Raw genomic sequence first — 12,618 nt, forward strand, 5'->3', positions numbered from 1 at the left:
CCACAACGCATCTATGCCAGCATTGCATTTCACAAAGTTCAGTTCGGTTCAGTGCCGTCTCCGAACCACCTTGTGAGGTGGTTCAGACAGCATAAAAATATGACGGCTCTGATGGTATAGGCAATTCGCACAGACCACAATACTGCATCAGTACCAGTTCTGAGCTATCATAACTCGCTTGTGTGAAAGGAGTAATAAATTTATCACTGCAGAAGATGCCCCAGAGATAACAGGAAATTCCAATCTCGCTCCCAAAGTTGAAATAGAACTGGTTAGTGCCAGGAATCCATTCAGACCAGCTTCATACTCATTTTCTTTTTCAAAGAGACCTTGTGCTTCGACCCCCTTATTTGGTGTTAATTAACAACTAATCTTGCAACAGGATGACTGGCTCCAATTTAGAGAAACAGCTTCCACATCATAGCTTTGGAAGTCTTCTCACTGTGACTAATGACACGGTGACAAAGGTCTATACATTTTATTGCGATTTACTGGCTCCAGGCTGCCCCCCTGTCGTCAGTCAGAGATGGGTATCCTATGAAGTCTGTCCCATAGCAAACCGCCTCAAAGAAAAAAAGTGTTTTGAAACTTTGTTTCATCTATACCCAATTAACAGGAGACCTGTATCTTTATTTATTTATTTATTTATTTTTTAAAATCACATAGCAATCTCATTGGAGACCTATTTCTTGTTTGAATTGCTTAAATTCAATTAATTTGATAAATAAAAACCACCATAACAGAATCAGTTAAGCACACAAATGTCACCATCACAAAGACGGATTTACTAATTTAAACTTCTGTTCAGCCAAAAAAGTTGGATACGCTTTGGTATTGTTATCTTAAAATCACACCACATGCTTGCACCTTGCCTTTGACACCAATGAAAAGTCACTATTGCACAAGCAATCCATGTTCATACATATACTGTATGTGTATGTGCTTATCACAAATCTATCCCAGACCTTGACAGATGTCTGACTGTTCCATACCATGAAACCAAGGAATGAACAGAAGTCTGCTGCGTTACACGCAGGCACGCATTCCAAGGTTGGGTATGGTTTTACTAGATGAAGTACTGCAAACAAATAGCCTCCCCTTTCCTTATCTGAGGTGTCAATAAGAACCATTGTTACTCATCTGGACCTATTCATCTAGAATCTCATTTTGCAGGCGAGGAACACAAAAGCAGCAAATGGAATGTCAAATAAAATAATTTACCAGCTGAAGCACTGTTGCCAATTATAATACAGTACAAGGGAGCCTGCAGAGGCATTGACAGCATACAAAGGGATTATCGATTTGAATTCACACTTACTCTTCAGAAGCATTACTGTTATTGTGCACACTTCTGCTCAATTCGTGCATACAAACCAATCTTGATAATCCTTAAATCCCAGTAGAGTTCTAGTGCAAAGTAAAGCCCTAAACAGATTTTCCATCACGACACATCACCTACCTGCCTACTTTAATAATTCAAGGCTCATCCTGTAGAACTGCCCACAATTAAACAATTAGCTCACCCAATCCCTTTAAAAATCAACAATTGAATATTTGCAATATTATACATTCAAAATCTAGAATTATGATGGTTACACCCTACCACATAATGCTACAAGTATTTGGCTCATGACTAATTATATTATATCCACATAACAAAAAAAAAAAAAAAAAAAAAAAAAAAAAAAAACAGAAATTGACGAAAAACAAAACTACTGTAACTTGGGTATGAGTTACAGCTGCACTATATTGAGAACATGGAGCACTGAAAGCATAAGAGGCATAATGTTTAAAGGTTAGAAGAACTTACCCTTTTCCTTTGTGGACTGATTTCTAGCTTCATCACAGCACATTTGTTAAGGGTGTTCAACCGCCTGTGAACCAGAAAAACTTGATTAACATTTTAACAGAAACGTTTTCTTCCCCATGAACAGCACAGAGTATTAACTATAGGCAAGTGTGTGTGTGTGTGTAATAAGCCTGTTAAGGGCTTAGAGGGGTTATGGGACATCGTAGGCCACGAGACTGTGGGTCTCTCCATATATAATAACCTTATTATAAAAGTACATGCTCTACTTTAACACAAACTCAGAAACTCAGGTCAGCAAATCGCCACGCTGGCAAAAATTTTGCAAAAAGATACTATTTAAAACAGAGCTTTCAAAAACAAACTGTTTCCAGACTACCATGTGGCAGGGCTCCACTGACCCAAGTTCAAGACTGCACTGTGCAAGGAGTAACATCTCCTCACCTTCCGTGACCTAACTTCTCTGCCTGTGCTGCAAACCCCAAAAGTTTATGTCACTACACCCACTGCGCAGGATTCGGTTTCACATCAGTCAGTGCGGAGAGCCTTCCCTCGCTTGGGATTTTACAGTATCCTGCCCTTTGAGCCAAGTACCTACTCCTCCTGTCATGTTTGATCTGCCGCTGTTCTGTTGCACACAATTATCCTCCTTAAAACCAACCTACTTTCTTTGATGTAGGAGGGGAAAACAGTTCTGACCTGAGAATGTTAGATTCAAGAATTGTTCAAATAGTACCGGCATTCGTGACAGGAGAAAACCTTTAGATAACACTGATGCCTATTTTGATAAAAATAACCTCTTTCACTCTGTCAATTATTTGCAAACTATTTTTTCTGAACTGTGAGACAGGTTACGTTTTATTTCACCGAAAGCAATTGTTGGTTAATGGATGAGGGTAGGCACATAGATTAAAATTCCCTATCTACATGCTTACCCACAAAAAAAGCTACATTTTTGTTGAGCGTGTGCTCTTTGTAAAGGTAAAATTGGGTTTTTAATCTTGTATGCTTTAAAAAAACAAAACATAACACAACATCCTGGTACCAATCAAATAATCTCTCAAACCAACATACTAGATACGTTCACACATTACAGCTCATTTCATTCTCTTCTATATAAATGGTAAAATATCACTGGTTTAACAGTATGCCCAGCCATAGATTAGATTATCTTGACAGGTTTTTGTATTACGATAGACTAGATTACATTGATATAAACACACACAGTTTTATATATATATATATATATATATATATATATATATATATATATATATATACACACACACACACACACAAGTCTATGTATTAAAATCTAGCAATAGGATAGCCGATGAAATTGAATTTTCTGAACTCCAAAGATCACCCCAGGTAATGAGACACTTAATAGCCATTGTCAGTCGTAAATCTTAAGTGTTGACATTTTGACTGGCAAGTACAGTGAAGGGCCACATCTTTTCTCATTCTTTCCAGCAGTGGTATTTGTCAAACTGAATACATAGTTTAGACTAGCCAGTCTACTGTGCAATACTCATTATCAGATCATAATGCTGTATTTGTATTTAACATGACAGGCAAATGTATAATCTTTTCTGAGATTGTATGAAAGCTGTATATTTAAAGTATTTTCTGACTAGGAATGTTTGTTTCTCAGTTTCCATGAATCAGTAGAAAATTCATAGGAAATCACAAGCCAACCCAGTGAAGGTACTAAGTTCATTGTAATATGTAACAATCATACAAAATCATTAAAGCTGCAGTCACCTAATGCCTCCTCATTATTGGAATTTAAAGGATTTTGGAAAATAAAAGGAGAAAGAACACCACACACCTCAACATTTAACTGCAAAGTTGGCTGCTACTGCTGTCTGTATAGTTCAAGTGTTACTCCTGGTGCAAAATGTTTTGGTGGAATGTTATAACCTCTCAGAAGTTATGACATTCCCTAACCTTAACTACTTCTTGCGATTTATTGGTTGTGGCCTAAATATAAATAAGCAAAACTTTGCATCTAGATAAAAGGAAATGGTTTTATCCAATGAGTAAATCTGCATAATGGAAAAAGTAATAATTCATTTGAGAAGTGGAAAAAAAAAAAAAGTGCTTTTGATTTTTGCCTACCTGCATAAAGCCTCAATGGCATCTCGATCCAGAAAATCATGGTCCCTGGTTACAGATGCGATTTCAATGGGAAACAGGGAATCTGAAAAGGGGGGGAAAATCACAACGTGTGGGTAAATCAGAAGACAACTCCCAGAGGTACTCTTCTTCAAAGCAAGCATCTGTCTGCCATCTAAGAAACAGATGACTTGCTCATTAAAGAAAGACAGCACAGAAGAGTCCAGAGGATGGGAGTACAGATGTCACGAGAGTTCATTTTGCAGAACGAAAAGGTCGTGGAAAAAAAAAAGTGCGACAAAACAGATGAAAGACAGATGTAGAACTGAAACAACAGCAAGCAGGGATCAAAGCATTTGAAGGAGACTGGGGGGGGGGGGGACTGTTCAGTTTATAAAACAAGTCCAATAAAACACCTATTAAATCCTATTTAGAAAAAAAAATGTAATTAAGACCAATATATTCCTCTGGGTACTGAATTCTAGCGCCATCTACCTCATTTATCATATTAAAACATTACCACCACTAGATGTGTAGTTGTTAGCGGTCTAATCTTCTGCAGGTTCATATCAGTTACAGTTCAAACAATAGAGGGATTACCTTTCTCAAATTTCTAGGGGATCAAATAGCCCTTGTTGTCAACACTACTTGAATTTACTGCAAACAACAGTCAACAACAATTAAGAAACAAGAGTTACTAATTTGAGTGCACCTTTTAATTGTTTTAAAATACTTGTCTCCTGCACGACAGTCAGATATGCAATACCTTATTTACAAGGATGCCCTGTTAGCAGTACAAGTTTTCCTTTAATACATTTTGCACACAGACTGTGTACTGCCAACTATTCATTATAAAACTGCAGTACTTAAGCCCAGCTTACATTAGGAAACATGTTTCCAGACAAAATGTTTCCTTGTGCACGCTGAATGTTTCCAGAAACAAGGAAGCATGTTTTCCGGAGCAGAGCAGGGTCCTACTTTGAGAAACATTTTCAAGAAACATTTTGCCTTTAGCCAATCAGGAGAGACTCTGAGCATAAGTCAATCATGTGACTATTCCAGATGGTGACTTTTACATAAAGCATGGGTTATCTGTGGTTCTCAAAAGTGCCTGCATCCACACAAACAAAATTGTGTTAACTTAAGTGTAGCTCATTTAAAAGATGATGATATGCTCGTCTTCTCACGACTTAGGATCCACTCCCTCATCCTCACAGACTGTTTGTGCGCCTTCCCCTTATTTCACAATGTGTTAGTGCAATTACAAATGCAGCACATCACCAATACAGAATTAATTCTCCATACTAAAGAGCAGCTGCTGTCAGGGGTGATTCGTCTTACCTTCATAGAGCTGCGCATACTGTGGGAACCCTGCTGCCCGTAGCCAATCGCACGCCTCCTTGGCCTCAATTTCTGAAAGTAAAGAGAAACAAGACAACCTACTGTTATTTGCATTGCGGGAATGCACAGTAAAACCTGTGCTATAGCAACCTACGGACATTTTAGAAAGCAACATATACTGTAGTGATGCTCTGTGTTATAGGAGCCCAAGTAAGTTTACTGCTGGTCTGGTATGTTTTAAAACAACTTGAACTAGACTGAATAGTACTGTAGTAGTATTTGACAAAAAGGTAATACTTTAAAAAGAACTGTGGTTTAACTGGGATTTTTTTTTATCACAAGACAGATCTTAGGTCAGGATAACCTCTTGACAAATGCCTCAAATATATTTGATTTAATCCATCTTGACCCAAGAATAAACAAACAGACCGTCTTAAGACTACAGATATGCAACAGAAATATTTAGACTGTCGATCTTAATCCATTATTAGGTCTATTAGCAATTTGCACATGTTCTATTAAAATAGCAGGAACCAGTACAGACACTGCATGAAGGGCATTAGATCACTACATCTTGTGATCCCTTGGCAAGTCTAGTCTCTCAAAATAATAATACTCTATAGTTTAATACCATGCAGTTGGCACTTCTGGAATGAAAACTATAAGACAGCTCCCTTTTAATAAGTTGTTTAAAACTCAAAGAGAACCTGCAACTATTAATACATTTACAATGGTAGAAGAAAATATGTATTAGTAAGCCAATTGCAGGGCCCTGTGTAAAAGTAAGCAAAAAATGCGACTCATTTGCACTCGACCCTGACATCATCAGGTTTAACCAAACTATACAGTTTTATAGGTTCAAGGCATATGCTGAATATAAGAATTTGCTCATCAACACATGAATCATGTTAACAGGTGGCAAGTAGTCCTGGATTCCAATGTCTACCCAGGCTTATCTGCATTCAGCTCTCCTGATGGAGCAGAACAGAGACTTTAAAAACAGACACAAAACCACTAGAAAAAAAAAGTCTTAACACTGGATGATTAACCAATTTTAGTACCTTTGGGTATTAGTACCCACTAGTTTTAAAAATCAACAAATTGCACCTAGTACCTGAACAACAACTTGAATATTCTTGTCATAACATAAAATAACCTGTATGGGATGTTGAATTTAAATGGTCCTGGGCAAGACAAAATAAAAGAAAACAATTACATCCCATTGTAGAGATTGTGCACAAATACATTCCACACTAACCCTCAAAGCAGAATTCAGACTTGAACATTCTTTTTGTTTGCAGACAACACAGCCGTGAACTTGCAGCTTTCCGTTAATATACATAAAGTTTCCAGTAATCTAACCTCTAGGCAAACTGCAATAAAAGCCACATCTACTTAATGGACAGAGAAGTATTTGTGCAAAACATGTTCTTATTAAAAAACTAAATGGCAGACAAAGCACAATACCTTAATTTTTTTTTTTTTACTGTCTGTGATAATAATAATAATAATAATAATAATAAACTTGATAAAATGGAAATCTGAAAAATCAGATGATTGGAAATCACTTTATTTGAAGTTCTGTTTTCCCAAAGCCTGTTGGGCATACATTTTAAAAGCCCCTCTTCTGTAAGGCAGGCAGCCATTAGGACGTGCCATATATACACATTCTAAGTGGTGGTTGAATAACTCGCAGTAGCTACAGTGACGTCTCGAAAGATGGTTTAGAAAATCAAGTTAGGGAATCCTGATGCCGATATACATCACTCTGTGTACTGCATTGGGGGAGGAGTGCCATTTTGAGATCCTCAATTTGAAACGCTGTGCTATAATTCTAACAAACCTGTTAAGTGCTGACAAATGCTGTCATTACATTGTTTTACAAGCATAAGGCAGTCTTACTAACTGTAAAAGGATTCAGACATTGAGTGCCATATGGCTGAACAGAAGTCTATATAGCAAATGGCTTTCCTCAGCAGAAGTTTGTGCCCTTTATGGCTCTCCCTACCCCCTCCCCCTTCACTTTCAGTTAACAGGAGGGGCCAGGGAGTCTGCGTTTATCACTGTTCTGGGTGTTGCCCAAGTGAGAAATTTCGCAGGAGTGCTGTGAGTAACCACAGGAAGACTGATATATGTATCTGTATCTCACCAGGAAGCCTTCATGCATGCTGCACTTGACTATTTATGAGAACCCCCGAGTGGGCTCAATTCGGTTTCATTAACAAACCACCATGCTTGGACAGGGTTTTATGTGAAAGCAAACACATCTTTTAAGCTGAGTTCTGTCTTGTTTCCCACCCGTTACAGATTAATTTAAGCAGTAAATATTCCTAAAGAAATGACCATCATGTATGGTTTTGTAAAGACTAAACTATACTGTTGAATTATGGTAGTCTTTCCTTCAGTCTGTACAATACCAGTAGAAATAGATCCTTTATTTCCAATTTCATTATAGTTCCAGAGACTACTGTTTACTTAATCTAGTTGACAAGAGGTTTAAATAAAAACAATTGTAATGAAAGGTGTTGACGGAAGAGGAAAGGCTGTCTGTGTGTGCGTGTGCTCCCATGCCACTCTGCAGCCACAAAGAAACAAGATATCTTTGACTCTGCAGCAAAATTGTTTTAGTGCGGCATTCAAGGAGAACAGCAAGCATTTACATACCAAAAGCAAGCCCAAACAGTAATTCTGACAAAAACAATGTCTACACACGAGGTGGCAATACAAACACCATAAACCTTTGCATGCAATGGACACAAAAAATGTAAGAAAACATTGACATATAGTATATCACACCAACAGCAGGCACTTAGGAGTAGATGCCCAGGACTTTGTAGGTGAATTTAGTACTTTTTATACTACCACCATATAAACAATGTTGAATCACTACACAGCTTTTTTTTTGTCAGCTTGAAAAGGTCAAAATAAAAAAGCTGAAAATCCAATACAGAAATCTTGATGACATGATACAATTATAGGTAAACTTTTTCTTTAAAACATAAAATACTATTTACTGGTAGTACTTCTTGGAATAGAGTTCAGCAACATAGATAAACTAGCTAAATCCCCAGTACAATAAACATTCTTATACGAGATAACTAAAATGCAACCCGCTTCATAGAACAATTAAAAAAAAAACACCTTCTTAAAACACGGTTGGTAATAATCTGTGCTCAAACTGGTGTTCTCTATCTGACCCAGGTCAAAAAAAAATATATAAATATGTACCATGCCCCCGACCTCTTTCTTTTCTTCAGCCATCCAACAATGTTAGCAGCTCAAAAGTGATTGCTTTTAAAATACAGTACATAAACTTTTTGCAATTGTACCATGCAAAACCACTCCACTGTAAATATTGTGTGTACTGTTGTCCCTGGTCATGATGACTAACTAAAAAAAAAAAAACCTTTAGCTATGGGCCAAGGCTCAAGGCAAGACCTACATACCTACAGTGGAATGCATTTGATCTCTTCTTCAGGGCAGAACTAAACAGTATGGATGGACACCTATGATAAACTGTATACATGTGCTTCTCAAAGATTAGGGACACTGCCTTCATTAAAAACAAAATACCTTCTGACCCCGGTCTTCCTAATCCGTTTCTCCTGTATAAACAGAGATGTATTAACAATGGGATGCCCAGAAGGTTCTATTCATCCTGGTGATTCTCCAAACAAAGATTAACAACCTGCGCAAACAATACCTAAACCCTCATATAAAGCACATATTCCTCATTAAACCCAACAAATGCATTCTTTTGAGAAATGCTTCCTAATGAAACTGAAGCAAGGGGGAAAGCATTTCCTAGAAATGGAAATTTTGAAAAAATCTGAAGTTTTACCGGTAGCTGTCAACATTTACTAAGTAAGGTGACAAATGTCCGAAATTATGAAGAAATATATTGCTTTTCAGACATTTACTTGACATTTTTTGGTAAAGACACTTTGTTATACTCGAGAAACTAGTAAATGTCTTCTCTAAAGTGTTATATTTCTGAAATTTACCACTTCACTTGGTAAACGTTAACATTTACCAGTAAATCTTGAGATTTGCCAATATTCTGACTTACTGTATGGTATTGACACAGATACCTATACAAATTCCACCAAATTGTCAGGATGCTATTTTTTTTGCTGGATGACTTGAAATGCATGAATTCAATGAGACTAAACCTACCAGATTACAGTGGTAAAAATGCTAGTTGTCAAGTATTTGCTTCAAAAGATTTAACATTCATTGACATGCTCAACCACTGTGATCCAAAATTACCAAACAAGCAACTAGAAAAACAGCACAACTGACAGAACCTTTGAGAAAAAAAGGTTCACATTCTCCCCCCCCCCCTCAATTCCATGATTGCTTGTAGACAAACATAATAAGTAAGTGGCAATCTTAGCATTCCACAGCAACTTTTACTTCCTGCCTCCATTCATTAGGACACAGACAGCCTTCAAACCAGATGAGCATCCAGGTATTTGCCTCATTTAAATATGCAGAGAAAATGTCACTTTTAAAAAGGCTACAATCCCACAAGTTAACAGACAATGGATTTTTGAAAAGACCCCCTTTGCACAAGCGTCCAGTGACAACTACATTAACAGTTACATGTTTAACTCACATTTTCACCACAGCGATGTCTCCCAAGGGAAAATATTTGTTATGCGTTAGACTGGACAAACAGAAAACAAATTGGTATTTTATACTGAAATACTTATTAGTCGTACTCTTCCAGTATGCAATTTCTTTAGGAGAGTTTGGTTTTTTCTACTGATTGCCAGGATCTACAAAATTACATAATTTCCTTTTTCCTGTTAGTAGGAAGCGTGTGAATTTGTTTACCGTACTGGACCACCCTGTACAAAATCTGCTCCCCTTTGTTCAAGGTCCAATTAATACACTAGCTTTGTCCAAGACAAACAGTAACTCTGGCAACTGTGCATATTTCAGATAAAGGTCATGCTAAATAAAGAATCTATTTTCTAAGAAAATGTACAGTCAGGTGAAAGTCCATTTTAAAGTAGTTATATTTATATAAATTATTTTAAAGTGTCGTGTAATAGTAGCTGTAGGTCTGTAATGTGAATAGAGCAACAACAAAAAGAACATTCTAGGAACTTAACTCCTCTCAGAAAAAAAAAAAAAAAAGCCTTTCAGCAGTATGACCCCTGCAATCTGCAGAGCCCATAACTAAATCCAGACCACATCCACACAACTAATCTGCCACTAAATTCTATCATTCAGACAGGTCAGTCATTCACTGTGTCCAAAAGGAGACTACAACCATCTGCTGCATCCCTAAAAGACAACATGGGCAGTGCGCACTTGTAGGAATAATACCCAATGCCAATTATCTACACTGTAGACCAGAAATGGGCTGCTAGCCAGATGGATTCTCTGAATACATGTGTCCAAATGGTTCTTTCTGTGCGGACGATAGATTTACACCCTGCTCTGGTATTTTCTTACTGCAGTTTTAGTTGGGGTGTGGGGGACGGGATTGGAACAATTGTGTAGCTCACATTCTGTTGCTGACAGCTGTTTCAGTTTTAATGTGATCTAAAACTGTTGTGTGGCACAACCTCAAATTATTAAATTACACTGCATTCTTTTCTTAGCCCTCTTTTTTAAAGTATTGAATAAGACCAACACAAGAGTACTTATATATTGCAATTTATTGCAATATAAGTAATTGACACTTATCAAATAACTTTTAGCTTCCTTAGAAAATTATTTGGTTTGCCAGACATGACTAAACCACAATGACAAAGAGCTGTTTGGTGTTTTTAATGAAAGTTAGCTCTGCCCTGTCTCTCAGGCTAGTTTTCTGGCAGCCAGCAGGGGGTGTTCCTAGCTTCCAGGGGTTCAAAGAAATTGCTCAGGTGATGTCATGGACTTGGAGGCACCATAGCACAGGGGATTCCGACTGCCCTATTGGGGGGGGGGGGTGGAGGAGGGTAGGGAGGGTAGGGGAGGGACCCTCTCCTCCCCTCCCCTCCCTAAAAACAACCACCAATATTAATCGGTGTCACAAAACATACGCCACTTGATTTAAAAAAAAAAAAAAAAAAACCCACCTGTATTACAAATGCAGTCCTAAAAACTCCTCGAGTATAAGTTAAACACATTTGTTTAACTCGAATGAGACCGCAATGTTTATGTTTCTACATATGAAGCAATCACAAAGTAAATAAAAACATAAATGACTACATAATCGTGGTCTACCGATTCTTCTGCAGTTGTATCTAGCTATTTTCTTTCAAATACTTAGCCTAGTACCGGCGACAGAACAAAAGTTATGCAGTCTGGTACTGTGTTAGGTACACAGTTAAATCAACGGATAAAGGAATCCTCAATTCAAAATGTTATATCGAATCAGATTATATGTCGTGAAAGAGTAAACAAACTGTTTATACTGTTCCAATAAATCACTACATTACAGGAGGAGTTAAACCCTAGAAATAAGAACAAGCTGGCACCCTGGCACTAGATCCTTGATTTGTGATCCCTGCGGCTCCGGACGAGCCGAGATGTGAGAGATAGCTGGCTGTGTGTGCATTTACCACGACGATTCCCTAATCTGACATCTCTCAACGCAAGTCTAACCTCAATATTATTATCTCCTTAAAACACACATGTTAACATGAGGTTCGAAACCCAACGAGGGCATTTATAAACCTATCCATAGAATAATAATAATAATAATAATAATAATAATAATAATAATAATAATAATACACCCATAACTAACCCAAAATATACAGTACTCCCTATACAATAGCAAGTGAATAAATAAAAAGCAGCGTTACGTTTATATATTCTGCCTATTTTCAACTTTACGCACTGCACTGTAAACTAAAACTGTACAGCAAAATGACAATTTAAATTAAAGAAGCCTCTGACATAGTACACATTAAAACTGTCTTAAGACAATAAAACAGACCAAACAAGTAATGGGCTACTCACGTGTTAGAATCATTGCAGTCTGTTTAACCTTGCACATTTATAAATTCTCCAATATGTTTGCTTGTGTCCACCCGAAGTAGCTAATCCTATTATCCAATTAAAGTCCAATAAGATCCATCTTGCATCGTTACTGTTCTAATAAAGTTATGTTAACTGTATTTTGGCATAATGATTATAGACCAGTCCCAATGATCTTCAAATGGCGAAATAAATCCATGGTTTGATTTAAGCGTTTCTCAGATACATTCAGTAATAAATCTTCGCACTCATAAACACAGAAGCAAAGTGTACCCACTAACTCCACTTGTAAGTCTCCGTTAACGTGAATGAACTGAACTCAGTCTCCCTTTAGGAACTGAAAGCCTGCAAGTAATCCCACCCCCTGGACT

At 37.3% G+C, this 12,618-nt stretch overlaps 1 protein-coding gene across 4 annotated transcripts in view; it reads right to left on the reverse strand.

Moving 5' to 3' along the window:
• LOC121320184 (rho GTPase-activating protein 7-like) overlaps nt 1-12,618 on the reverse strand; it is a 168,567-nt gene that overhangs the window by 12,079 nt on the left and 143,870 nt on the right. For 3 of the 4 annotated variants that reach the window (XM_041258446.1, XM_041258439.1, XM_041258453.1), the window contains 3 exons: nt 5,267-5,338; nt 3,929-4,010; nt 1,811-1,874 (listed from right to left, as the gene is read on the reverse strand). In XM_041258446.1, the coding sequence (XP_041114380.1) occupies nt 1,811-1,874; nt 3,929-4,010; nt 5,267-5,338 (218 nt within the window). Of the gene's footprint in view, nt 1-1,810; nt 1,875-3,928; nt 4,011-5,266; nt 5,339-12,229; nt 12,565-12,618 lie in introns of those variants that run through there. The other variant, XM_041258460.1, reaches the window with a different exon arrangement.

The sequence above is a fragment of the Polyodon spathula genome, chromosome 1 (genome assembly GCF_017654505.1).
Source record: "Polyodon spathula isolate WHYD16114869_AA chromosome 1, ASM1765450v1, whole genome shotgun sequence".
NCBI lineage: Eukaryota > Metazoa > Chordata > Actinopteri > Acipenseriformes > Polyodontidae > Polyodon > Polyodon spathula.